Genomic DNA, 27,348 nt, shown 5'->3' with positions numbered 1-27,348 from the left:
CCCCACCTGTCCCCTCGCACCCCACCTGTCTCCCTGAACCCCACCTGTCCCCTGCACCTCACCTGTCTCCCCACACTCCACCTGTTTACCTTGCACCCCAGCTGTCCCCCCCATACTTCACCTGTTCCCCTGCACCCCACAGCCCGCTGGTGCCCAAGAAGCCAAGGTAGATTATGAGAAAACTGACCTAGGTCTACAGGCGCCCTGCCCACCTGTTCCAGCCCCACTTCCCCTCCATGGGCCCCTGGGCACTGAAGGTGAAGTCTGAGTACCCCTCCAGACTGTGGCCAGGAGGTCATTTTCCCAGGCAGCGGTAGACGAACTTGCTGCCGTCTGATATTGATTCCAGTCACTAACTTTTGCTGCAAGTTAAAATTCTCATTGACTCAAGATGCAGCGGGTTTTAATTCTTTTCTCTGGTTAACCATAACCTGAGTACGGACTGGTCAGTATTCTAGATTCTGTGCAGGAGTGCCTTAATTTCCATATAGGTGGAATGCTGCAAGGAGGAACAATTTCACTGCTGCTGATTTAATAATATGTTTTGAATACCTGCTGCAGAGGAAATAATTTTTATTCGAAAAGAGAGATGATTACTGAGGTTTACACTTTGTATATTTTTAAAAACACACTTTGTCCCTCTCTGTCTCTTACGGCATTTGCTGGCTTTCGCAGCCAACATCGGCAGTTACGGATGCACAACTTTTTATAGTCAGATAAGACTTCCAGGATTTCTCAGCAGTAAGAAAACTCATTTGTGTAAGGTGCTATTTGTAATTCATTAGTTGTAGACAGTTGTGGGTGAAGTTAAAAGTTATTCAAAATAGCTTTTTATGTTTTTAAAAGTTGATGCTTGACTTCCAGATGTAACCACATTTGTCTTCTGGGTGCTTTGGTGTGCTGCCTTTCCTCTGCAGTTTGTGTGTGCATGTGTTTGTGTTTGTGTGTATGTGTGTGCATGTGTGTGCATATGCGTGTGTATGTGTTTGTGTTTGTGTGTATGTGTGTGCGTGCGTGTGTGCGTTTGTGTGTGTGTTTGTGTGCGTGTGTGTGCTGTGTGTGTGCGTGTGTGTGTTTGTGTGCGTGTGTTTGTGTGCGTGTGTGTGCTCTGTGTGTGCGTGTGTGTGCTTTGCGTGTGTGCGTGTGTGTGCGTTGTAGATAGAGGCATTGGGTGGTGTGGAGGGTGTGGAGTTACAGACCTGGGTTGAGGTGGGGAAGCTTTTCCCTGACCCTGTGAGTCCAGGCTTCTCACGGGACTTGAGGGTGCCCACTTAAGAAGTTGCTAGAAGGCATTGTATGGGGAAGTGCTTCTTAAACAAAGATGTTTGGCATAAATTAGAGCGAACTGAAAATGCGCTAATGACGGCTGTATTCTGTAAGCGATGTGAAAACGTCATAGTGACGTGTAAGAAACCACTGTTGTAGGCCTGTCATTCTTTACTACACAGTGTGTGGCAGGAAGCATGCAAAGAACAGCTTGGATCTGGAGATGCTCAGAGAATCTGTGTTTCATGCGTGCGTTGTTTATAGTTTGCCCGGGTAGAAAGGTAAGTGGCGTGAAATAAGACAGAAGGGAAGCATAGCTGTTAGTCATTCATGAGGGAGAATTTCAGCTCTTTCCCTTAACCAGGCTTTCTGGGAGTGTAATTTTGGAAGGAGGTCTGCAGTGGAAGGGGTGGGCCAGGCCCAGGGGCTGCCAAGGGTCTGAGAGGCAGGGAGAGCAGAGGCAGGTGACCAGGAGGGGGCCTTGCCTGGGTTGCAGACAGGGCCACAGCCCCAGGTCCATCTAGGGAGGGGCAGGGTTACCTGTAAGGACAGGTGTGGCAAAGGGGCCCAGGGAGAATGCCCTGCCACCGGCCCCCACCCTGATACACACACACTTCTGCCATGTCTGCCACCCTACTCTGCTTCAGCCTGTTCATAGTTATCAGGTTTGGACATTTGGTTTTGGTTCTGTTTGTTTGTTTTCTGTGAGCAGTTTTCAAAATTTTAATTGAAAAAATGATCTTTTTTTTTTGAAATGGAGTCTCACTCTGTTGCCCAGGCTGGAGTGCAGTGGAGGGATGTCGGCTTGCTACAGTCTTTGCTTCCCGGGTTCAAGCAATTCTCCTGCCTCTGCCTCCCAAGTAGCTGGGATTATAGGCACCCACCACCGTGCCCGGCTAATTTTTGTATTTTTAGTAGAGATGGGGTTTTGCCATGTTGGCCAGGCTGGTCTTGAACTCCCGACCTCAAGTGATCCACCTGCCTCAGCCTACCAAAGTGCTGGGATTACAGGCGTGAGCCACTGCATGCCCCGTCAAAATCATCATTTTTAATCGTGGATTATTCCTTTCCTTCCATCATTGCCATTTCCTGCTTTTTGTTATATCATTAGAGGAAAGCAGACCTGCCAGTAGAAGGTGCTATCTGGGGGTTGTTGATATTTTATATTTTTGTTAAATGATGTGAAAAAGGTGTAAAATATTTTAAAAAATGTTTGGGTTCAAAGTTTTTGTCTTCCATGGGTCACCTTCTGATAGGGAAAATAACGTTGTAAAGTAAAATATGGTGTCCAGAGCGGTGACCGGTGCGGGGGCCCTTGTGAGGGAGCAGTGGGGAAGCATGTAGATTGTTACAGGCGCATGTAGAGATGCATGGCTGTCTGCGTAGAATAGGCCTGGTACATCAGCACTGGCAGAGGTGGTAGTTACCATTCTGGCCATTCTAGGTTCCAATATCTTAATGACCGTCAGTCTCTGGGGACTCACAGTGGGGATTTAATGAAGAAAACAGAAGGACTGGTTGTGATACCTCAACACTCTGCCACCACCGATAGCTACCGACAGCCGAGGCCCTTTTCGGCACCAGGTGAGTCACGGTGAGTCAGGCTCCTGCAAGTCGTAGGTGTTGCTTCCGTGCTGAGGTCACGTTCTTTGTTTTGTTTTGTGCCCGTGGCTTGTTGTCCAGCTGTGGGGGACAGACCCTTACACTTGGATGTGGTCATTATTATGATGGTGTGGAAAAGCAGTGTGGACATTTACTTTGGAATATAAATACCAAAAGGAAAACTTCAAAGTGTTCCAAGTGAATTTTGAACTTTTGTCCTCTCTTACTGATGTGGATGATTAAGAGCGGACTACACAGGAAAGGCCAAGGAATTACGTTTTGATAAACCGTGGCATGCACGCTTACTGTTTTATTCTATGGTTTGCTTATTATTTTTTTTTTTTCTGAAAGGAAAATAAAGCAGTGATTTCATTGCAGTTTCTGATTTTCTGTAAGGAACATGACAAAAGTGAGTCCAAGGAGCATTACATAAGCTAACGTGGTATTCAGTGCATATCTGGGCGGACGCAGAGGCTGGAAGGCCTTGAGCTTTGGAGAGGAAGCGGGCGGCAGGGCCTCCAGCACACCTGGGGGCACGGCCAGCCAGCCTGGCCAGGCTGACCACTGCCTGCTTCCACAGCAGCGCTCACGTCGGGCCTGAGCTGGGTCGTCCCGATAGGATACCTGCGTGGGCCGTGTCGACACAACCCAGGGAGCTCCAGAGTTAATGACACTCCTGGTTCAGAAGCTCGGTGTGTTTTGTGTGAGAAGCGCTGAGCTATGACGGAAGGAATGTGGTGGGTCTTCCTCACTGTGCGCGCAGGTCTGAGCCCGGCTGGGTCAGGGCACTGAACCAGTGGGGTGTTGTAAGGCCGGGCCTGTGGGCGGTTGCCCTGTGTGGGCCGGGCCAGCTTGAGGTTCGCTGAGGGCTGGAGCCAGCCCCTGACCCTGGCCAGCCTGCTTGCTGCAGGAGTGATAAGAAAGTCGACTCATGCTTTGTTCTCAAGCACTTGACTCAGCAGGCCCGTGGGAAGCAGCCCACACTAGAGGCCCTGATCCACGTCCAGCTGCCATCTGCGCCTCCAGGGAAGCCGCGGCTTCATGGCTTCATGTCGTTTGTGTGGGCTCTGTGCATTCAGCCAGCAGAGGCACTTCTTGCAGAGCAGGGTTGAGGAGAATTCTTTTCTCTGGAAGCTCTTGTCCTGTGTTATGTGGAATAGGTCACTTTTCAGCTGCAGCTAAAGTCTAAACTAGCGTCATAGGTGCTAAGGGCTGCACAGCGGCGCAGTGCTCCGTTCGTGGTCCCGAATCCGGGGTCTGCGGAGGAAGAACGCGCAGCGAGGCCCGTGGATGCTGCTGGGACGGCGGCAGGCACCCTGCTCCTGGAATGGCGTTTAGACATGCACGTTTCTCCGTGATTTAATAGGAAGGAATGAAAGGTGCAGCATGTTGCCAGGTGATGAAAATATCTGGGGAGCGAGTCATAGGTAGTAGTAGCAAGAAGGAGAGGGTTATGTTGTCCAGTGTGCAGGCTCCGAAGTGATCTCCGCCAACAGTCAGAGGCCTGCACTTTGGAGGCAACTCCCGCTTGCTGTAAAGAGCCGCTTCCCTGGTCCTTTCTGTCTGCAGCAGCAGACGGCCCCAGAGGGCAAGGACTCCTGGTGACAAGAGGAGTATCAGACAAAGGCAAGAGAAGGAGGCTGTGTGCGCGCACCTGTAATCCTGGGAGATTTCCACTGCAATCCGCAGGCATGCGTGGCAGGCGGCTCATTTCCCCTGAGGCTCAGGCGGCTCAGTTCCCGTGGGGCCCAGGCGGCTGTCCTTGGTGGGCGCCTGACTCCTGGGCGTGGCTTCTGTCCAGCATCCAGGCTGCCAGGAGCCTCCGGGGGCCGTGCAAACACCTGCGAACACCTTCTTGGTCCCTCGAGGCCTTTCTCTATTATCTTAGATTTAGTGCCCTTTTGTGCTTATGTGTTTTTTAAATCAAGTTTTTATACTTTATTTAACTTCTATAAAAAGAAACAACCTTTACACACGAAGAAAATCTACCTGCGGCCATATGACAAGCACCGACAAATCTGGAAATGACCTATTAAGGGACAGGTGTTTCATGAATACTGCCACGTGCTAAGTACTAAGTGCTCTCACACCCCAAGACAGGGCGTGAATCGCAGAGGCCCTGTGCTTGCCCTGGGGGGCTGGCATCCTTGTGTTTAGGAAAGATGATTTAAAAAGTAAAGTAATATGATGAAAAGCTGTGGAAAGATAAGGCATACATGGGGCTACAAGGTGGAAAAATAAGGCATACACGGGGCTACAAGGTGCGGAGAGGAGAGATTCGAAATTGAATAGGAGCCATGGAAGGCGAGGCCCCAAGAGAATGGGGTCATTGCCTGAAATGCCAGTGGAGCCGAGAGATGAGCTGAGCCCACGTCCACAGAAGCCCATTCCCAGTGGGAGGAACAGCGTCTGCGCGGCCCTGAGGTGGTGCACCCAGCATGTCCGGGAACGGCAGGTCGGCCAGGGCTGGAGGGCCGAACGCCAGGTCAGCGGGGAAACTGCATGGGAAGAAGCCTTGGAGGCTCCTTGTGTCAGAGTGTCTGGAAGGGTCACGGGCCAGACCCATGGAGGGACAGTGTGGGAGAGCCATGGAGGGGCCATGTGACAGAGAGCTGTAGCAGACAGGGTGATGGACATCCATGGAGGGACAGTGTGTGGCAACTGTGGAGGGACAGTGTGACATCTGTGGAGGGACAGTGTGACGGCCGTGGAGAGATAGTGTGACGGCCGTGGAGAGGCAGTGTGACATCCGGGGAGGGGCAGTGTGACGGCTGTGGAGGGACAGTGTGACGGCTGTGGAGGGACAGTGTGACGGCCGTGGAGGGAGAGTGTGACATCTGTGGAGGGGCAGTGTGACGGCCGTGGAGGGACAGTGTGATGGCCGTGGAGGGACAGTGTGACGGCCCTGGAGAGACAGTGTGACATCCGTGGAGGGACAGTGTGACGGCCGTGGAGGGACGGTGTGACATCCGTGGAGGGACAGTGTGACGGCCGTGGAGAGACAGTGTGACATCCATGGAGGGACAGTGTGACATCCGTGTAGGGACAGTGTGACGGCCGTGGAGAGACAGTGTGACGGCCGTGCAGGGACAGTGTGACATCCGTGGAGAGACAGTGTGATGGCCGTGGAGGGACAGTGTGACATCCGTGGAGAGACAGTGTGACGGCCGTGGAGGGACAGTGGCAGCCATGGAGGGGCCGTGCACAGTGAGTGGTGACCGAGTTGGGGCGCAAAGACGGCCCCGTGCTGCTGGGATTGCTGGTGTCAGTACCCACTGCAGAGCCCTGTGCTGCGGGTCATGTACTGCTGTGCGGGTCGTGCACTGCTCGCTCCTGGGCACCTGCAGAGGGTGCTCCTGATGGAGTCACTTTTCAGTGTGTTGACTTTCACGTCGACGACAGGCAGCTTTTTCTCATTCTCACCATGGGGTCCTATGGGGCTGTGGCCCTGGGTCAGGAGTGCCCTGGAGGGTGGTGCATGGCCGGGTGGAGTTGGACGGGCGCCGTTCCCGCAGCTGCCTGTGGAAACCAGCAAGTCAGCAGGAGGGGAGGGTGGTGCCCGAGCCTGTGGGTGTGGCCGGGTGGGACTTGGTGTGGGGACAGGAGTCTGTGGAATGCGGCTCTTCCTCCTGAGTGTGGGGCTGGAGGCGCAGCGGTGGGTCGAGGGTGGTTTAGTCCACGCAGGGGGTCCTGTGGCCCCGCTCTGCTGGTGCCTGTCTGAGGGGCAGCTGCGGTCGAGTCACCACGCTGCTCCAAGTGAGTCTCCCAAGGCCTCCAAGGGATGGAGCGTCCGTAGATGGCCGGAGGAGTCGCGGTGGCAGGGGGCACGTTGTGCCCAAGGCTGTGTCGAGGGTCATGTGCAACCACCCTTGCTGTGGACAGAGAGACAGAGGCAGAGGCAGAGACAGAGACAGAGAGAGGCAGAGACAGAGGCAGAGAGAGACAGGCAGAGACAGAGGCAGAGACAGACAGAGGCAAAGACAGAGGCAGAGGCAGAGACAGAGACAGAGACAGAGAGAGACAGGCAGAGAGAGACAGACAGAGGCAGAGACAGAGGCAGGCTACAGCCTTGGACCTTCAGCCGCTGCCACTGTGTCCACCCCAACAATGGCCCTCACGGCTGCCTCTCGCTCTTCTTTGGTGTCCTGTTACCGCCTCCGAACCCCCACTCCCAGGATGCCTGCCATGCTCTCTGGTCTCTTCCCAGCCCTGTATCGGCCCCCTATCCATGCCAGGCCCCGGGCAGTCCCCAGGCCGCTGCTGCCCTCATGCCCAGCCCGGCTTGCTTCCTGAACCCTTTCCAGCAAGCAGTCTCCTTTCCTGCAGATCCCAGCCCCACTGCCTTCTTTAGGAAGCCCTCCTGGCTGCTGACCCCCGTCCCAAGCTCCCTGTGCTGCTTCCTTGGGAGGGAGTCTTAGCTGGCACCGTGCACCTCAGCCTCCATTGCAACGATGACCCCTCCCCAAGTGTTCGGCACACAGCATTGGTGGGGAGCCGTGTCGGGGCTGCTGGAAGCCCCCCAATGACCACTCCTGCTTGGGGGCACTAGAGGAGGGGAGACAAGCAGACGCATGCAGCTCCAGCCCTCCTGGGGAAGGGTAAGCAGGGCTGGGCTGCCTGCGGTGACTGCAGAGGCCTGGGGCACGCGGCTGTCTGGACGCCACCCTCACCCATCAGGGGTGGACTCTCACGGAGCAGGCAGCTCTGCCCGGGTGAATGGACACTGCGGTGGTGGATCCGGGGCTGCTTGTTTCCTCCCCAGCATGTGGCGCAGAGAGGGGCACACCTGCTCTGGGTTCGGGCGGGTTGATTCTGACCCGGTTAGCTCGTGATTGACCGTTTTATAAAGCCTTTGTGAGACTGAATGCATTTGCTTCTCTTTTCACTGATTTTTCTTTTCTGGGAGCGTGCAGAGGAGGGGAGAAGGTCCCATGCAGACGATCTCAGTCCGAGGTGAGCAGAGTGTAATGGTGAGAATGTGGCAGAGGCAGAGACACAGGCCCAGGGAGGACCCTGGAGAGAGGGGCTGCTGGGTGCCACGTGCCCTGAGACTCAGTCACAGCTGCGCTCTGAGGCCAAATCCAGATGGTCACAAAACACAAACCCAGGACAGCAGGGTTCTCCCGAGTCTTAGAGACGAAGCTCTTTCCTCCCTCCTTCCCTCCCTCTGTCCGTCCATCCATCCCCTTTCTGTAAGGTCCTCACAGACCTCTGGAAACATTCAGTGGAAAGGGCTGGCGTGTTTGGCTTGCTGTGGCGTTCGGTTGAGTTAACCATGACATTCCAGAAGGACTCCCGCCGTAGACTTTGTGTCCTTTTGCGTTTCCCCCTTATGGATTTATGTCTTCAGTTGGAACCTTATGAATGTGAAATTGATCGAGTGCAGAATGCCGGGGCCGCAGGGGTTTCCTGGCTCCCGTGGTGCATCAGGGGTGGGATGTGCAGAGGCCGCACAGCCTTGGACACCGGCCACCCAGCACCTGGCTTCTGGTCCCGGGCTCCCGGCTCTGTCCTCTGGGCCACTTCACCCCCCAGGTGGGAGGATGGAGCAAATGGCCCCTGCGTCATTCGCCAAGCGAGTCCGCCGCTGCGCTCTGAGCTCGGCTCGGTCGGGGAGTGCTGGGTGCTGATGGCCCCCGGCCCACGTCTGGTGAGGCACTGGGACATCCCACGCTCTTGCAGTGTGTGGCGCGGTCACAGGATGTGGGTGGTTCAGCCTGCCGCCCCCACCTTTGCAGGGCCATGGAGGCAGGAGGGGTGGACTATAGGAGACCAACCAGGGGGCCCAGGATGCTTGAGGCCTGAGTGCCGGACGGGGCTGAGCACTAAATGAAGAGCGGGGCACTTCACAGGCACAGAGCCTGTCCCTGCCCCAGGTGCGTCTCTGAAACTACGTGGCAGCCCTGTGAGTCGGTGCCGTTCCTGTGCAGCTGAGGCCGTGGGGGTACAAGCAGGTCGAGGGCCTGTGTGGCTGGGAAGTGCTGAGCTGGGGCAGATGCAGACAGGCTCCTGGCACAGGCTCCAGGCCTGCCCCCGCTGTGGCTGTTTCCCAGGTGGAGGCCCTGGGTCATGGTGACTTCCTCCTGCGCAGGACTCAGCATGACAGCTCCCACTAGCGCGCTCATGCCATCCTGAAGCACTGACTGGAAAGGTGCCCGTGGAATGTCCCTGGGTCTTCGGCCGGCATCCTTCCCACCCTGCATTCCTCCTGGATGGGCTCCCCTGAGCATCTTTTGCAGTCCTGGGCACATGGTAAAAGGCACAGACAGCACGATTGCAGCACAGGTGCGGGTGTGTCCCCACAGTCATGCCGAACAGCGTCACGGAGCGCAGTGGCTGTGCTGTCGTCTGTAAACACTTGTAGAAGGTGGGGCTGCGGCCTGACGCACACGGCATGAAACGGTCCTTCAGCCTCGGTGTCTCTGGGCTCCCTCTGTGACTGAATGCATCATCTTTTTGTTTAAAACCACAATCCAGGCCAGGCGGGGTGGCTCATGCCTCTAATCCCAGCACTTTGGGAGGCTGAGGCAGGCGGATCACGAGGTCCCCAGAGGACAGAGCCGGGAGCCTGGGACCAGAAGCCAGGTGCTGGGTGGCCGGTGTCCAAGGCTGTGTGGCCTCTGGACATCCCACCCCTGATGCACCACGGGAGCCAGGAAACCCCTGTGGCCCCGGCATTCTGGCTAACATGGTGAAATCTCATCTCTACTGAAAATACAAAAAATTAGCTGGGCGTGGTGGCGGTGCCTGTAGTCCCAGCTACTCGGGAGGCTGAGGCAGGAGAATAGCATGAACCCGGGAGGCAGAGCTTGCAGTGAGCCGAGATCGCGCCACTGCACTCCAGCCTGGGTGACAAGAGTGAGACTCTGTTGCAAAACAACAACAACAACAACAACAACAACAACAACAACAACACCACACAATCCAAATGCACAATGCAATCTTTCATTAAGATGCTTAAATTGGAAAATTACAGCAATTGTGAAACAAAGCCTGCAGCCCAGGCAGGTATGAGCTCATGCTGCATGCTGCTGGGGATAGAGTGTTTTGAAAGTGGAGACTTCTGCTCTGCCCCCACGGTCCATCTCACCTGCACCAGGGCAGGGAGAGTGAGCCCCAGCCCAGCCCCACCACTGAAAAGGATGCCTGTGAGGTCCAGGTGAGTGACCTGTGGGGAGTTGCCGGCCACGTGCGCTGACGGACACTGCTGGAAGATTGCACAGAGAAGGCAGTCTCTAAACACCCGGGGCTTCAGGGAGCTGGGATGTTTTGTGTGGCCTGGAGGTTCTAGGGACACAGATACTTCTCACAGCAGGTTCAAGTTGGGGGAGCAGGCTGTGGGGGGAGGAGCACATGCTGCCATGGGCTGTGTAGGGAGCACAGGCAGCTCTGAGTCCAGAAACAAAGGCGTGGTTTCTGTGTCAGCCCCTGATATGGTTTGGCTGTGTCACCACCCAAATCTCAATTTGAATTGTATCTCCCAGAATTCCCACATGTTGTGGGAGGGACCTAGGGGGAGGTAACCGAATCATCAGGGCTGGTCTTTCCTGTGCTGTTCTCCTTATAGTGAGTAAGTCTCATGAGATCTGATGGGTTTATCAGGGGTTTCCGCTTCTGCTTCTTCTCATTTTCTCTTGCCGCCGCCATGTAAGAAGTGCCTTTCACCTCCCACCATGACTCTGAGGCCTCCCAAGCCATGTGGAACTGTAAGTCCAATTAAAACTCTTTTTGTTCCCAGTCTCAGGTATGTCTTTATCAGCAGCATGAAAGCGGACTAATACAATCTTCTAGAAATTTTCCTTCTTAGGAATGCAGTTTTTAAGGGACACTAATTTGGAAGGAAATTTTTGGAGTTTGCAGTCTGCCTGACACTTGTGTATGGGTCAGATGCCAGTGGTAGGGCAAGGCCTGGGCCAGAATCTGACAGTCGCTTCCCAACTGTAGAGCCAGGGGCTGCTGTGGGCTGCGCAGAGCCGCAGCAGGGTCGGGGGCATGCTTTCTGCACAGGGCTGCCCTGCAGACTTGCGGAGCTGATGCAGGCAGACGCCATGGTAGGTGCTGGGTGAAGGGTGAGATGTCACCCTTAAAAAGGTCCAGGCGTAAAAAGGAGTAATGCCCAGGCTTGTTCATCTTTCCGTTGGTCCTAACATTAAGATTCTCAGTGGAAAAATGAGAAATCAATTTGACTCATTTTTGTGCATTTTAGTAGAGAAACAAATAGCATGAATGAGATTTACACAGTATGGTTTAAAACCTGGAGATTAAACAGCAGGGCTCAAGGAAACAGAATTCTCTGAAGGCACAAAGCCATGTGGCTGTCAGGTGGAGCGTGCTAGTGTGGTGTTCATTCTTGAACAGACCTGGCAGGCATATAGCTGGCCTTGTCTAGGGCAGGAAGGGGGAAGAGTGTGCTTCTGGCCCTGCCACTTGCTCACCACCTTTGCAAACAGAGCGTGGGTCACAAAGGGAGGGCGCCGGTTTTCTCTGAAGCCCGAGGCTGCCTGGCTCCTCGGCTGCGTCATGTTACTAATGTTGGGCAGGTGAATCTGTGACCTTTGTTTCTTCAGCAGTTGAGAAACTGAGGGATACCACGCGCCTCACAGTGAGTAAAGGTGGTGAGGACTCCGGGTCGTGGGGACACTGCTTCTCACTCTCACAGGTGCTGTAGGTACAGTTTCCTCCTCCGTCTCCTCTCAGGACTGCAAAGTTCAAAGGTGTTTATTCATTGTCTCCTCCGCAGAGTTCAGGGCGTTTATTCATTGTCTCTTCTTCGTATGGTGGATGCGTCTTGTCTGTCCTGTTCCCCGAGGTCCTGGTGCACCATGGAAGGAACAGACATTGGGCTGGACCCACCGGGGGTGCTGGGGGTGCCTGGTGCCTCCCTTTCTCTAACGGGGCTGGACTCCATCTCCAGCGATGCTGATGTGTGAGATGGCATTGGCCCTGGTGCCAGCGTACCAGGGAAAGATGACGTCAACCTAAACTCTTGAGGATTCATAGCTGTGTTGGAGCATTGTTAATTTTCTTTGTTGGGAGATGCCGTAGCCGTGGAACGTACTCTTCTTCCATCCGGCTCTGAGGCCGCCGAGTCATCCAGGCCAGGCTGACGAATGAAGGAGTCCTCGCCTTCACACAGCCACCCCGCGCCCGCCCAGCCTGGGGAGAAGCCATCCCTCCCTCCGCAGTCAGGGTGGCAGTCAGCGTCAGGTCCTGCTGCTGTGTGCGCACCGGCAGTCCTCTTTAGACCCCACGTGTCCATTCCTTCAGAGAGCCACGCACTCTTCAGCACAGTTGGTGTTGCCTGAATATTTTTGACTGAGGCTGAAGGGTCATTTTGGGTTTTGTCTGTGTCTCAGAGCCAGTGTAGTCCTCTCTGTCCATGGGATCCGATTGTCGGAAGCATTGATGCCATCTGGCGTGGGGGCCATCCAGCGTGGGGGCCATCTGGCGTGGGGGCTGTCTCATGTGGGGGGGGGGCATCCAGCGTGGAAGCTGTCTGGAGTGTATGCTGTCTGATGTGGGGACTGTCCAGCGTGGAAGCTTTCTCGTGTGGATGCTTTCCGATGTGGGGACTGTCCGGTGTGGAAGCTGTCTGGTGTGGGGACTGTCTGGTGTGGGGACTGTCTGGTGTGGGGACTGTCCGGTGTGGGGACTGTCCGGTGTGGAAGCTGTCTGGTGTGGAAGCTGTCTGGTGTGGGGACTCTCTGGTGTGGGGACTGTCCGGTGTGGAAGCTGTCTGGTGTGGAAGCTGTCAGGTGTGGGGACTGTCTGGTGTGGGGACTGTCTGGTGTGGAAGCTGTCTGGTGTGGATGCTGTCTGGTGTGGGGACTGTCCGGTGTGTTTGCTGCACTTGTCTCTGAGGATTCCTTCCATGAGTGTCATTCCCCCCATTCACTGTTGTGGTCCAGGCATGTCTGTCTGACCTTAACTTGGAAATGACAGCTTTCCTCCCAAGGATAACATCCTTTGTCATCCCGTGGAATCACTGCTGGGCTGGAGAGGGTGGGCACCTCCTGCCTCACGAGTGCTGCTGGGGTGGAGAGGGAGGGCCCCTCCCGCCTCACGGGTGCGCTGGCCAGCCCTCGGACCCTGTCTCGTTGCACAGAGAGCTTACCGGCAAGGGCACCCGATGTGGATCTTGTGACTCCCCACGTATTCTAGGTGGAGTGATGACCTCACTTGCCCCGTCTCCTGGCCGGCGGGTGGAAGGGCAGGGACGTGCCCTCGGGGCCTGGGCCGGGCTCTGGGTGCTCACATCAGCCACCCACCCTCAGGTGTGGCCTTCGTGTTAGCCACCGCCCTGAGCTGTAGCCTTCACGTCAGCCACCCGCCCTCGGCTGTAGCCTTTGCGTCAGCCACCCGCCCTCAGCTGTAGCCTTCCTGTCAGCCAACCGCCCTCAGCTGTAGCCTTGGGTGAGTGTCTCAAGTCTCCCCACCAGTGGTTTCTCCATTGAAAAATAATAACAGTACCCACGTCTTGGAGTTGCGCTGGCGAGGTGGACCTAAAAGGAAAAAGCTAGGGTGAAAGTAATCTATGTAGAGGGTTATTTGGGCTGCGTGTGAGGCCTGCAGCCCAGGAGCCTGGATTCAGGCTGCCCCGAATGCACACTGATGAGCAGCGCCTCCAGGGGGGTTTTGGAAAGCAGAAAGGGGGTCAGGGAGGCTGATAGAAAGCTGTTTGTCAGGAATTCTCGTTAGTTTATGCAAACCATTGGTTTATTGATTAGTGATGGCTGTCCATTGTTAAGCTACAGGGTGTGTCACGGTGTCCAGTGCAGCATCACCAGGCTCTTTCCCAGCCACTGGGGGCCACAGCAGGTGTGTTGAGTGAACATGCAGCTCCCTGGGGGCAGGGAGTGGGGAGCAGGGTGTGGTTGTGGCTTGTCTGCACGTCTCTCGGGGCCTGATGCTGTGAAAGGGCTCCCATCCCTCAGACAGAAGTTCTGCTCTTTTCTCAGCAGTTATGTTAACAGATGAGACAATCGCAGCTGCTGCTCGTGGGGAGCCCCAGCGCATGTTGAACTACTTGTGTGCGTTGTTGGTGAAATGACCTGAAACCTAGGAACTGAGGCTGCAATAGGAACTGAGGCTGCGAGGCACCGAACCATGAGGCCAGGTGCTGGAGATGGGGCAGGGGTGGTGGCACGTGGCATGCACCTGAGCGAGTCTGGGGGATGGAGGGAGAGCAGGTTCAAGGCTGGGAACACAGGAGGGCTGAAGGGCGGGCGCTGGCCTGGGAACACAGGAGGGCAGACGGGCGGGCACTGGGCTGGGAATGCAGGAGGTGCCACATCTGAGGTTGGGGGCAGGGTCCCACTGCCAGACTCATTGGAAAGCTGTGTCTGTCTGCTTCTGAGAGTGCCAGAGCCAGCAGCCAGCTCTCTGCACTAGGATAAGAGAATTTGCTGGCCTGGTGGCGTCCTGGGTGTGTGGCAGGCAGAGCCTGGAGCTCTTGGCGCCCTGCCATCCCCTCGCGTTCCCCTCATTGAAGAGCACGTGAGGCCAGTGACCACCCTGGGCGTGGGCCCGCCTGGCCTCGGAGGAGCTGGCCTGTGGGTGACACTCAGAGACTGTGGCCCCTGTGACCCCATGTGCTTTTCCTAATGCGGCGAGGGCCTGGGGCTGGAGCCTGGTCCCTGGTGCTAGAGCCTGGTCCCTGGTGCTAGAGCCTGGTCCCTGGTGCTGGAGCGTGGTCCCTGGTGCTGGAGCCTGGTCCCTGGTGCTGGAGCCTGGTCCCTGGTGCTGGAGCCTGGTCCCTGGTGCTGGAGCCTGGTCCCTGGTGCTGGAGCGTGGTCCCTGGTGCTAGAGCCTGGTCCCTGGTGCTGGAGCCTGGTACCTGGTGCTGGAGCCGAGGCAGCCAGAGAGTTCCCTGAGGACAGCTTATTTCCCCCTGGATGGCTCTGGCGGGACGCAGGCCCATGTTTTGTGGTCTTAACACGAGTCACCAGGAACTGGCCTTCCCAGGACTCGGCTGGCATCCAGCTCACACTTAAACTCGTGTCCTCAAAGCAGGGAGGGAAACACGAAGTGTAGACAAGAATCACAACAGCAGGCAGGCCGGGACCCAGCCTTGCCCCGAGAGGTTAGCCACATGCTTACCAAAAGGAGTGGAGAGGGCCGTCAGCGCCGCACCTAATCCCAGCTAAGTCTGGAATAAACAGGTTTGGTTTCCATGTTGATTTCTCCCTTTAGAATACGGTGGGAAATTCAACAAGGAGTTGAAGCCAGTGTCAGGTTGGGAGGGCCTGGCCAGCGAATCCAAGTTGCAAAATAAACTTCTGGCTACACTTCAAGGTGAAGTCACTCCAACACTGAGAAGTCTCTTTTGTTTTGCTCTTGAATGTTGTTTCAAGGGAGATTTATAAGCATTCACGGCTAATAGGTGGCGAGTCTTCTAATTACGGCAGTAATGACAGTTAGCTCTTCCTTTTTGCGGGGTTCTGTGTCCACAGCCCTGCACCGATTGAGTGCGTGTTTATCCACCTGAACAGTGACGGCGTCTCTCCTTCTTGCAGGAGCTCCTTCCCTTAACAGAGCTGAGAGAGGCGTCTGGAGCTGCAGCATGGACCAGCGAGAGCCCCTGCCTCCCGCTCCTGCAGGTAACAGCACTTGGCGGGTGGGCCTGTGGGTCAGGGCGCGCTGCCGCTCTCGTCAAGGACAGGGTACTTTTGGAACCACTGAATTGCTGGTCACTGGGGTATGGGGTGGAGTGAGAGCTTCTCGGGAGAAAGAGAAGGTTCTGACGTGAGCCTCGGTGTCCCCACCCCTGCCTTACCACGTGGGCATCCTGGGTGAGCCTCTTGCGTTCCTCACAGACGCTGCTGTGTTGCTCTTGGGGACCTATGGTCAGCATCTGAAGTCCCCGCTCAGGCTTAAAGCACAGCTCGCCCATGGCGGGTGGTCACCCAGTTTCCTTTTCTGCCTCCCTCCTCTGAGCGGCCGCTCAGGGACAAGCACGACCTCTGTATCCATATGCCCCATAAGGGAGGGGCTGCTGATGAAAGATTTATCTTCATTGTCACCTCACCTGAGTTAAATTGTTGGCAAAATGACTATGCCAGGGTTGCCGGCTCATGCCCCGGCCAGTGGAGAAGGTGGACGCTGACCGACGTTTCCATGGCAGGTCGTCTGCAGGGCCTGGAGACCTGGCCTCTGTCCTCCCAGGGCCTGCCAGACCACACGATGCACACGAGCCTGGTGTCCATTGCAGATCCGGGGGGTGATGGAGGTGTGGAGGTCGGGGAATTAACTGTGTGGGCTCCAGGCCCCTTGGCACTGTGGGTGTGGGTCTTGGGAGATGCTGGGATTTGGTCGTCTGTGCCCCCCAACTGTGTGGACACTCTGGACCCTCAGAGGTTGTAGCTGGATCAGAAAAGAGGCAGCCTGGAAGTCAGGCTGTTCATAAGCAAGTCAGTCACCGGGGCCTGGTGGACGACAGAGACGGGAGAATCCAGGGGTCACCGGGGCCTAGTGGACGACAGAGACAGGAGAATCCAGGAGTCACCGGGGCCTGGTGGACGACAGAGATGAGAGAATCCAGGTGTGAGCAGTGGCCACCCCAGAAACAGCCAGCGACACCGCAGGGGCCAGAAGGGATGCCCACTCCTGCTGCCGGGGGTCTGCGGTGGGGAACCAGGCCTGGAAGTCCAGCTCCTGGGGTTCTCCAGAGCCGCAGGACCATGGGGTATGAGACCTGGTACCGGAAACCCGAGGCCTCGGCTCCGCTGCTTCTCTTCTGGGGGTGACGTTGCCCAGTCTCCTTGCCTCTTTGTAGCCGTGGTGATCATTGTTGCCACAGCTTCACTCACGTGTGGATTGCTGGCATTCAGGCTCTGCCAGACTAGGTTATTTTAACTGAAAATGAGGCCGGGCACCTTAGCTCACACCTGTAATGCCAGCACTTTGGGAGACTGAGGTGGGTGAATCACTTGAGCCCAGGAGTTTGAGACCAGCCTGGGCAACATAGTGAGACCCCATCTCTACAAAAATAATAATAATATAATAATAATTAGTTGTAATAGTTGTAATAATTAGACCCCATCTCTGCAAAAATAATAATATAATAATAATTAGTTGTGCATGATGGTGCATGCCTGTAATCCCAGCTACTCATGAGGCTGAGGTGGGAGGTTCACTTGAGCACGGGAAGTTGAGGCTGCAGGGAGCCGAGATCGTTCCACTGAACTCCAGCCTGAGTGGTGGGACTGAGACCCTGTCTAAAAGATAAAGGTGGAACATGAGGCAGAGAGCAAAATCTTTTACTGCTTTTTATTCCTATCAAATGAGATGATGCCCCAGCAAAGCAGGGCAGTGGGCGTCATCCTGTGGCCTCACCCTCCACGGGCCCACTTTGGGCGGCCATCCCTCCCAGGGCCCCCTCCCACCTCCCTGCTTTCTTTTTGGCATTTCACGGAAATGAGTGGTTGTCTTGGATAGTTTTCTATTTGAAGGGGTGGGCACCAGATCTTGTGTGCTTTTCTGTTGCCTCCCCTCCTTCCCACATGCATGTAAGATGGGACACCATTAATACGGTGCCTTGACATGCTCAGGAGGCGGGTACAGTTGTTGGGGAAAGTTAAAAATAAAAGAAAGGCCAGGAAGCTGTCTCTGCAGTTAAGTGTCTAGGAATGTGGAGGACGTAGGGCCCGTTCAGAATCCCATGGCAGATGGATGCTGCCTTTCACCCTGTTTTGCCGACTGTTTCAAGAAGGCGGAAACACCGTTTTCTCATTAAATGTATCTCCAGCATTTGCTGACTTCGTCATCAGTCCTGGCTAGTGCCTGGCACCCTGAGGAGCTCTGCCCAGTGGTACCACCACCTGGATTGCATGCAATGCCCATCCACCCATGGTGTCCACGAGCAGAACTGGCTTCTGAAAAAGGTTCCTGGGCCCATAGGACTCCACCTTGGTAGTTGTGCTAATTAGAGACATGGCCTCTGATGGAGGCAGGACTGGGGGTGCCCAGGGTTCCCTGCAGCAGGTCGTTCCTCTGCTGGGGCGGGGGTTGTCTCCATAGCCCCTCCCTCTGCCCAGATTTCGACCTAGGGGAGAGTATGACAGGCCCACGCCCTCTGGGTGCAGCTGGACTGGTCAGGCCGTCCTTGGGCCAAGGCCCACTGGATGCAGCCTCAGGGCTGGTCACTAACTGCAGGCTGCAGGAACGTGGAGATCTCCACAGTTTGCTGCTGTTAACATGTCACCCAGGAGGGTGTCCTCGGGAGACCCTGGTGGGAGCCCAGGAGCCTTGGAGGTGCTGCGGATCTGCTGCAGCCCTCTGTCAGGTTGGGAGTGAGGCCCCTGCCCTTGCTGAGAGGCCATTTGACCTTGGACTTCGATACAGAAAGCCACCATTTAATGACAGTGCTCTGGCTCGGAAACTTAGGTGAGTTTCTAGCCAATAACTTTTATGACAAATAGAAATAGGGATAATGGCCTGGTGTCTTTTCTGAGGATTCTGTGGTACTTTAATTATAATTTCCTCCATTATTAAGTAAACTGTCCACTTAAAAGTGTCCCTGAAGATCAGGACGCAGCAGGAAATTACTGCGACCTCGGTTCTTCCCTGCCCTTGGACAGAGTTGGTGCTGGTACTTTAGATCATCACTTTTCTGTTTTTTTTCCCCACATTTCTTTTCTACATAATTGTAGTCATTGAATATACATTTTTAACTTTTTGTTTTTGAGATGGAGTCTCGCTCTCTCACCCAGGCTGGAGTGAAGTGGTGTGATCTTGGCTCACTGCAACCTCCACTTCCTGGGTTCAAGGATTCTCCTGCCTTAGCCTCCTAAGTAGCTGGGATTATAGACACCCGCCACCACGCCCAGCTAATTTTGTATTTTTAGTAGAGACAGGGATTCACCGTGTTGTCCAGCTGGTCTTGAACTCCTGACCTCAAGTGATCTGCCCACCTTGGCCTCCCAAAGTGATGGGATGACAGGCGTGAGCCACCAAACGTGGCCTGATTTTTAACATTTTGAGTGTAGGTTTTTATACCGTGTTAACATTTGTGTTTGTGAGTATTTTCCAGGCTGCTGCGCGTTTTTCCTAAGTGTCCTCCTCAGTGGCTGCACGTGGGGCCTCCTGGCAGGGGTGCTGTTGTGTGTTCCAGTGGAATCATTCTTTAGTCCATGCCCATTCCTCACCTTTACCAGGTCCCTGTGCCTTCTCTAGAAATGTCCTTGGCAACAAGTCAAGTCATCACAGGGTGAAGTGGTGTTTGAGAGGCAGCTTGTGCACCAGGAAAGATTTCAGGCTCTGCTGCCCAGCAGCTGGGGTTCAAATGTTGACCCTGAGATGGGTGAGCTGATGACCTAAGCAGCCTTCAATTTCCATCATTCCTGGAAAAAACAGAACCCTCTCATAAGTGTGGGGAGGATTTGACGAGTTAGCGTCTATAAAGTACTTAGACCTAGCTGGTAAGCACTTAGCAAATCCATTCAGAAGATGATCTGGGATTTCTCAGAATGCAAAACAAGTCACACTGCCAGCTAAAGCCTTTCTCTAATTAGTAGCAAAATTCCATTGCAAATTACATTAGGGCAAAAGAAATCAGTACAATTGGGATGTTAATGTTGGTTCACAAAAAATTATTTACCAAATACCTGGTAACTTCCATAATGAGCTCAGACAGACGCTAGCACTCACACTGGCATCGTCTCTGGGGGCAGCTTTGTTTCTGGGGGCAGCAATGTTTCTGGGGAATGGCACTGTTTCTGGGGAGGCCTCCTTCAGCACAAGCAGCTACAAACCACAGTGACACCCAGAGCCAAGAAGTGGTTATGAATAGCCTCTTGTGGATGAAGCTGTTTGCAGCCTGGTGCTTCTGAAAGGACTTTTCTTTAAACAATAGAGCTAAAACACAAACAGCCTTCATTCAAAATAAGAGAAAATTATAACCTGAGTTAAACCTTCTTATTAGAATCAGATATGCTCTTCAAAGCCCCAGGAAAAATAACACTTAGCTTTTATCTCTGATCTTAAAAAATGAGTATTACTTTAATCTTGTTCTCAGTGTGTTAATCGTTGCATGTCTGTAAAAGTTCTTCATGGACTTGGAACAGTCAGAGCGCTGTCTGCTCACGAGCGAAGGTGGCCCGGGAATGGGTGGCCTGCTTCTCCAGGGCTGGCAGCCAGTTCTGTCCCACTGACGATTCTGGGACCAGAGCCACCAGGTCTTGATAGCTTGTAGAATAAATATTTCACTAAAGAAAACAGAAAATTGAAGTGTTCTATGCATCTTCTTTTGCATCGTGCATATTGTATTTGTCATCCTCTCTTCAGTATCTCTGTAAAGAGGTACGCTGGGTCCTCCGTCTTAGTCCTCAGGTTAAGTGGCTTTGTACGCACCACACGGCCTTTCCTACTTGTTGCAACATGCCCCGGGGAGGGAGTCTTTCCATTCTGTGATTCCTTTCTATAGACGAGGGATGGGGTCTCGTGGCCAGCAAGCGAAGTTTGAACCCAGCTCTCCGACTCCAGAAGCCGTTCTCTCACCCACGACTCTGCACTTAGCATTTGTGGTGTAGATTTGTCCAGGGGCTTCAGAATAACACAGCAGGATGGGAGATGTGCTGCGCAGTGATGGGCGTAACGTGATTTCTGTTTGTTGTTTATTCAGTGAATATTGTATTCACTATTAAATGTATTTACTAGGTAAATGTAGTGAAGCTACATTTCAGGTATTCAGATGACTTTACAGTTTGTAATCTAAATTGGGTAATTAAAAAAATTATAATGCATGTTAACTGTAGAATAAAAACTAAAGTATAGACAAGTCACGAAAAAGAAAATACTTCACCTCTGGGAGATGAGTACTGTTAAAATTTTAGTGAATATTCTTCCAGTATTTTAGAAGTAGTCTTTTTTTTCCCCTTGAAGCAAACTTTTAAATGCTGTTAATATAAGTGATAGTGTCTGCATTTATACATTTCAAACATTAGCAATTTTTTTCCCTGACAAACCTAGGCAGCACTTGTTTTTATATGTATAGTTTATTTAAAATGAGAGATTAAGTTTTTTTGTTTATAGCTTTATTAAGATATCATTCATATCTTAGTACCATTTACCTATTTAAATTGTAAAGCTCAGTGGCTTTTGGTGTATTCACAAGTATGTAGGACCACCACACAGTCACCCCCAGAAGCCACTCCCCACCCCAGACAGAGGGTAACTGGATTTTAAACTAAACTTAGATACTTTATTTGTAGCCTTTTGCTCATTAAGAAAAGATCACTTAAAACTAACTTCGAATTAGAATAGCCAAAATCCGGAGCACAGATGGTAAATGCTGAGAAGGGTGTGGGGTGGCCGTGGGGACACAGACGGCAAATGCTGAGAAGGGCATAGGGTGGCCGCATGGACACACAGCAAATGCCGAGGAGGGTGTGGGGCGGCCACTTGGACCCAGAGGACAAATGCCGAGGAAGGTGTGGGGCGGCCGTATGGGCACAGATGGCAAATGCTGAGGAGGGCGTGGGGCGGCCGCGTGGACACAGACGGCAAATGCTGAGGAGGGCCAGGTGCTGGCAGGTGGTTAGAGGCCATGGGGCAGCCGCGTGGGAGGGCAGTTTGGTGGCTTCTTCAAAGCGGAGCACACTTTTACCGTGTGATTTGCAGCCATGCCTCGGCACATTTATCCAAATGAGTTGAAAAGTTAATGTCCACTCAATACCTGCCCATATAGGTGTCGATAGCAGCTTTATTCATAATTGCCAGAACCCAGAAGCAGCCATGATGTCCTTCAGGAGGTGAATGGATGGATAAACTAGGGCCCATTCAGGCAATGGAACATTCAGTGCTAGGAAGAAATGAGCTGCCAAGCCGTGAAAAGACATGGAAGAGCGTTAAATGCCTCTTACTGAGCGAGAGAAGCCAACCTGGAAAGGCTGTGCACAGTGCAATTCCAACCACATGACATTCTAGAAAACACAAACTATACAGTAACGAGCTCAGGGGTTGCCAGGGGTTTGCGGGAGGGAGGGGTGATAGGCGGAGCAGAGGGGATTTTTAGCGCCACGAAATTCCTTGATAATGGTGCGTCCATGTCGTTACACGCCTGTCCAAACCCGTAGAAGGCACAGCACCAAGAGTGAGCCCTCACGCACACCGTGGGCTTTAGTTAGTGACGTACCTCAGTGTTGGCTCCTCAGTTGCAGCAAGTGTTCCACTCTGGCAGGGGATGGGGGATAGTGTTGGGGGACGCTCTCTGTGGGGACAGGGAGTATATGAGAACTTTCTGTACCTTCCTCTCAATTTTCCTGTCAACCTAAAATTGCTCTAAAAAGTTGTATCTCTTAAAAGTAACCAAACTGGGGCGGGCACATTGGCTCATGCCTGTAATCCCAGCACTTTGGGAGGCTGAGGCAGGAGGATCACTTGAGTTCAATAGTTTGAGACCAGCCTGGGCAACATAGTGCCACCTCGTCTCTATTAAAAATAATAAAACTTAGCCGGGCATGGTGGCTCATGCCTGTAGTCCTAGCTGCTCGGGAGGCTGAGGTGGGAGGATTGCTTGAGCCCAGGAGGTCAAGGCTGCAGTGAGCTGCAATCAGAACACTGCACTTCAGCGCACGCAACAGAGCATGACTCTGTCTCAAAAAAAAAAATACAGTAATAACCCAACAGAAATGAATCTCCGCTGCAGACCATATGAAGACAGGCACAAGCAGAGGGGCCCAGTGGGTGTGGGGACGGCTCTCACACTCAGACAGGCCGCTAGCCATCTTGATAGCTCGAGATTCAGGCCTGCGAGGTCCACTAGGCTCAAGTGTCTACAAAACTTAGAATTGACAAGAATTAAATAACAACAAGTGAGGTCCTTGGTCACACTGGCCACCCCAAGCGCAACAGCCATGCATAACTTGAGCTGTCCTGTGGGCCCTCTAGAACCTCTCCGTCATCCTGGAGAGGACCAGGTAGCAGCACCGTTCCTAGCAGCAGCATTTCGAAGACTGGATTGTCGGGTAACTTCCTCGCCCTTTTTTGCATATAGACATAAACTAAAACGGGCATGGTCATATTGTGTCATAGTAATTGGAAACATAATATTTCTTAAGGTTTTCTATTTCATAACTTGTTTTAGAAATGTGTGCCTTAATTGATGAGCCAATTACCTGCATACTGACAAGTGTAAATAGTCAGGTTGGTAAGAAGTCAGTGCCACCAAGGCAGCCCCAATGGCCCTGCTGTGACAGAAACAGTCTGAGTCCTGAGGCTTAAATGGCTGCTGCTGTTGGTCAGCATTAGGGGTGTCCTATCACGCTGCCGGTGACCCACAAGGGCTGGCCCCTGAATGCAGCAGACCCTGCAGTTTTCCTGGAAAGTGCAACTGTGGCCAGAGGGCAGCCTGTCCTGGGCAGGCCCGAGGAGAGGTGCAGGAGAAGAATGGTCCCCCAAACCCAAACGCCAGGTTAGATTTGGGCCGGTCGCTGGCAGGTGGTTAGATTTGGGCCGGGCGCTGACGGGTGGTTAGATTTGGGCCGGGCGCTGGCGGGTGGTTAGATTTGGGCCGGGCGCTGGCGGGTGGTTAGATTTGGGCCGGGCGCTGGCGGGTGGTTAGATTTGGGCCGGGCGCTGGCGGGTGGTTAGATTTGGGCCGGGCGCTGGCGAGTGGTTAGATTTGGGCTGGGTGCTGGTGGGTGGTTAGATTTGGGCTGGGTGCTGGTGGGTGGTTAGATTTGGGCTGGGTGCTGGCGGGTGGTTAGATTTGGGCCGGGCGCTGGTGGGTGGTTAGATTTGGGCTGGGTGCTGGTGGGTCAGCACGGGCTGCACTGCCGTCTGTGTTTCCTCCTCTGTGTCATGGCCTTCATGCGTGACTCTCAGAACCTGACATCCTGCGTGGGCAGGAGGGGGCACAGAGCCTCTCCCCAGCCGCAGCCCTGCCCAGGCCGCCCTTCCCTGCCACGCTGCCCACCCAGGGCGCCGGGCCCTTCCCACCCACCTCCTGGGCTCCATAGGGACCAGTGGGTGGAGAACACTGGGCCACGGTGTGTCCAGCGAATGACGGCTACGCTGCAGATTCCCCACCAGCTTTTTGAAAGATCCATGTCGTCTCAAACTACAACACGTTGTATCTCCCGAGATGCTTTCAGCAGCCCTTGAGCATTTTTCCTAATTTGCAAATTGTATTTTTTCAGCTGAATGGCTCAGTTCTGAAGCTGGGCTTTTGAGGAGCGGGAATTCCTTCTGTGGCTGCAGCAGGAGTGTTGTGGGAACCAACCCGGCCCAGCTTGCCTGGCTCCCGCCAGGGCCCTGAGGATGGCACAGGACCTTTTGTGTTGGAAAGGGCTTGGTTGAGCTTGTGGGGGAGCCTCCTGGGCTGCAGGCCAGAAGTCCCAGGTCAAGGTGCTGGCAGGCTGTCTGTGTTCCCCGGGAATGCAGGTCACAGCCTTCCTTGCCTCTTCCAGCGCCTGCTGGCTATGGGCACTCCCGGGAGTTCCTGCTCCTGTGCTGCCAGGTGGCTCCTTGTCCCTGTGCTGGCCTCTGCTGTCACGAGGACGCCGCCACAGTGGGTTCGCCCAGCCTGCTCTAGCACAGCCTCCTGTTAACCAACTGCACCTGCAGTCACCTGTTTGCAGATGAGCTCACCCGTGGGATTGGGGATGAGGATTTCAGCACAGGGATTTAGGAGACACAATTGAACCTGTCAGGGCTGGTGTCAGAGCTAAACTTAGGATCCCAAATGCCGGGAGTTTTAAAGGCGTTCTGCATTGCTCTTCACAAAGGGACCTGGGGAGCTTGGGTGGGGTCTGTGGTACCCAGGATCCCCCAGGGCCCAGGGCAGTGTCTGGGATGGACGTGCTCAGCACACACCACCTTGAACGCCTGGCCCCACGCTCACCTCAGAAGGCAGTGCAGCCTCACCATCCATGGAGGCCCCATTGGAGGTGGGTGTCAGGGAGGAGCAGCCTGGCTCTGGACAGCCTCACCCTTTGTCCTGGGCGCCCGGTGTGGGCACAGCTGTGGGCACCCATGCAGCTGGGGGTGCAGCCTCAGGTGGTTACATTGAGCGCAAATTCCCTCTTTGAGTTCTTGTAGAAAGGCTATTTTTTTCTTACCGGAACTGAATTCTGAGAGGAATTTGTAACACACATCATTCTAGAGAGTCTATATAACTTGAAAGTCTTTCCCTGCAGTGTTTGCAGAGGATGGAGGGCAGCTCCGCCAGTGTGTGCCAGTCTTTCGGTGACAGCAGAGAGCTCTCGAATTCCAAGCCCCAAGCCCCTTCCAAGGCTCTCCAAGTCTAAACTAACAAGAGTTAAACTTTTGGAAGAATTTCTTGTTTGCTGTGGTTTCCCTTGTGTAGTAGAATTCTACTTTAAGTTTTACTAGGGGAAAAAGTGAGTTCTTTTGGCAAATAAACAGTTTGAAGCTTGCTTATCTGCTCGTCATTCTCTCATTCATTCGCTCACATGATGAGCGTGTCACACATTGCTGCCAACCAGGTTTCCCACTGCACCGTGCTGCGTGGTGAGCAGAGGTGCCGGCTCCGAGAACGCATGCGGTTCTTCTCAGGGTCATACCTGTACCTGGCACACAGGACATGCCCTGTCCTGGGTAATCCCGCAGGTCTCCCGGGGCTGGTGTCACAGCCCAGGAGGTGGTGTATGGGGAGGGGGTGGAGGGGCCTCGGTGTCTCCTCAGGGCTGTTTCCTGCACACATGGGCTCCTGTTCACGGTCTTCCTTCCTGAAGACTTTAAAGAGAATTCCGTCTTCCTGTATGGGGTACAGTGTGGGTTCCGGTCCCAATAGCTTGTGTTTCTCCCCCTTGCAGATATTTAAGAGGCTATTTTGTACCAGACGTTGTCAAGCCTTTTTAAAAAACAGTATTTATAGAATCATGTCTAGGTGTATTTTATCTAATTGTTAGAGTTCAGCGGTAGTAAAATATAATTTCCAAAAAAGAAAGTTGACAATATAAAAATCTAATGTGATTATGTCACCGTCTGGATGAATCTGAACATGTGCGTGGTAGTAGCTTTTTTTTGGGTGGTCAGAACAGAAACTTTTTTTGGGGTGGGGGCAAGGTGTTGCTCTGTCCCCCAGGCTGCAGTGCGGTGGCACGATCTCAGCTCACTGCAACTTCCGCCTACTGGGTTCAGGTGATCCTCCCACCTCAGCCTTCCGAGTAGGTGGGACTACAGGTCCACGCCTCACACCAGGCTCATTTTTGTACCTTTTTTTTGTTGTTGTTTTTAAAGAGATAGGGTTTCACTATGTTGTCCAGGCTGGTCTCAAATTCCTGGGCTCAAGCCATTAGTCTGCCTTGGACTCTGAAAGTGCTGGGATTACACCTGTGAGCCCCTGCGCCCAGCAATACATAAACATTTTCACTGATCATTTTGGTCAGGGCATTTAGTCGGCATTGTTTCCCCAGCGTGTTTATTTGGCAAGCATGATTTTTTCTCCGCAAACGTGAATTCTATGGAAATGACAGTTGCATTTGAAAAATATTCCAGAAAACAGTTTGTTTAACTTTTTACTTTAAAAGGTGTTCACCAGTTCATTTCAATAAACTGAGTACTTAATGATATGGCAAAAAAAAAAAAAAAAAAAAAACCCTTCTGAAATAGGTTTTGTTTAGGGTCACTTGGGAGACAGTGAGGACTGGTTTGAAATTACATAGTTAACAAGGCTCAGACTCTGGAAATTAGCGGTTCTATCCACTGCAGCTCTCCCCCTTGTTTGATTGTTTTATTTGATTAGGCTTAAATTCGGTTCTATCCATTGCAGCTCTCCCCTTTCTTTGATTGTTTCATTTGATTAGGCTTAAATTCAAAACTTTGAATTTAGAGAAGCCTTTGACCCTCTAGGAAGCGGGTGAGGCTTTGGTATCTGGGCAGAGCAGAGTTCACCATCCAGAAGGACAGCAACACACACTCCTATCAGACGTATGTTTTAAAAATAACACGTTTCTGAATCCTTTTTCTTGATTCAATTTTAATATTTGTCATTCTCATACTTGTAAAACTCGTGAGTGTTGGTGGAAGCAGTTCCACAAAGCTCGTGGGGTCCCCGGGTGTCATGGTCAGCTGGGGGTCTCATCCCCACCGTCCTTGCAGCGGAAGCTGGTCCAGTTCACGGTGTCATGGTCCTGGGCCCCTCCGGTATTTGTGGTGACCTAAAAATCTGTTTCCTTCAAAAGGTGCTCCTAGAATGTATGACTAGTTCAGGAGATTCAAAGGAAAATGAAACACCTCACATTTACAGGTTGTTTTTAGACCACCAGAGTTCCCCGGGAGGTGACTTCCCTGGGAGGCCCGGCAGAGTGCGCCTGGAGACTGAGTGGAGTGGAAGTGGGTTGTGTATCTGTGGGTTCCTCCCTAGCAGGGCTCCCCCTCAGCCCCCTCCGGAGCTGCCTGCAGCCGAGCTGGACCTTCCTGCCTGGGTGCATCTCCCTGGCCCACAGGGGAATGTCTGTGTTGGAGGCGCTTGGTTTGGGCTGCCCCAGGTCCTGTCCCGAGGTGCCACCTGCTTCT

The 27,348-nt window shown here is 53.5% G+C and overlaps 1 protein-coding gene across 2 annotated transcripts in view; it reads left to right on the top strand.

Annotated features, from left to right (window-relative positions):
* ARHGEF10 (Rho guanine nucleotide exchange factor 10) overlaps window positions 1-27,348 on the top strand; it is a 134,146-nt gene that overhangs the window by 1,225 nt on the left and 105,573 nt on the right. For both annotated transcript variants that reach the window (XM_032162526.2, XM_032162527.2), the window contains exon 2: window positions 15,384-15,467. In XM_032162526.2, coding sequence (XP_032018417.1) covers window positions 15,431-15,467 — 37 coding nt within the window. In that variant the 5' untranslated portion in view covers window positions 15,384-15,430. The remainder of the gene's footprint in view (window positions 1-15,383; window positions 15,468-27,348) is intronic.

Source organism: Hylobates moloch, unplaced genomic scaffold (genome assembly GCF_009828535.3).
Source record: "Hylobates moloch isolate HMO894 unplaced genomic scaffold, HMol_V3 SCAFFOLD_8, whole genome shotgun sequence".
Classification (NCBI taxonomy): Eukaryota; Metazoa; Chordata; class Mammalia; order Primates; family Hylobatidae; genus Hylobates; species Hylobates moloch.
Note: the sequence above shows the minus strand (reverse complement) of the source record. Positions and strands in the feature narration are given on the sequence as shown.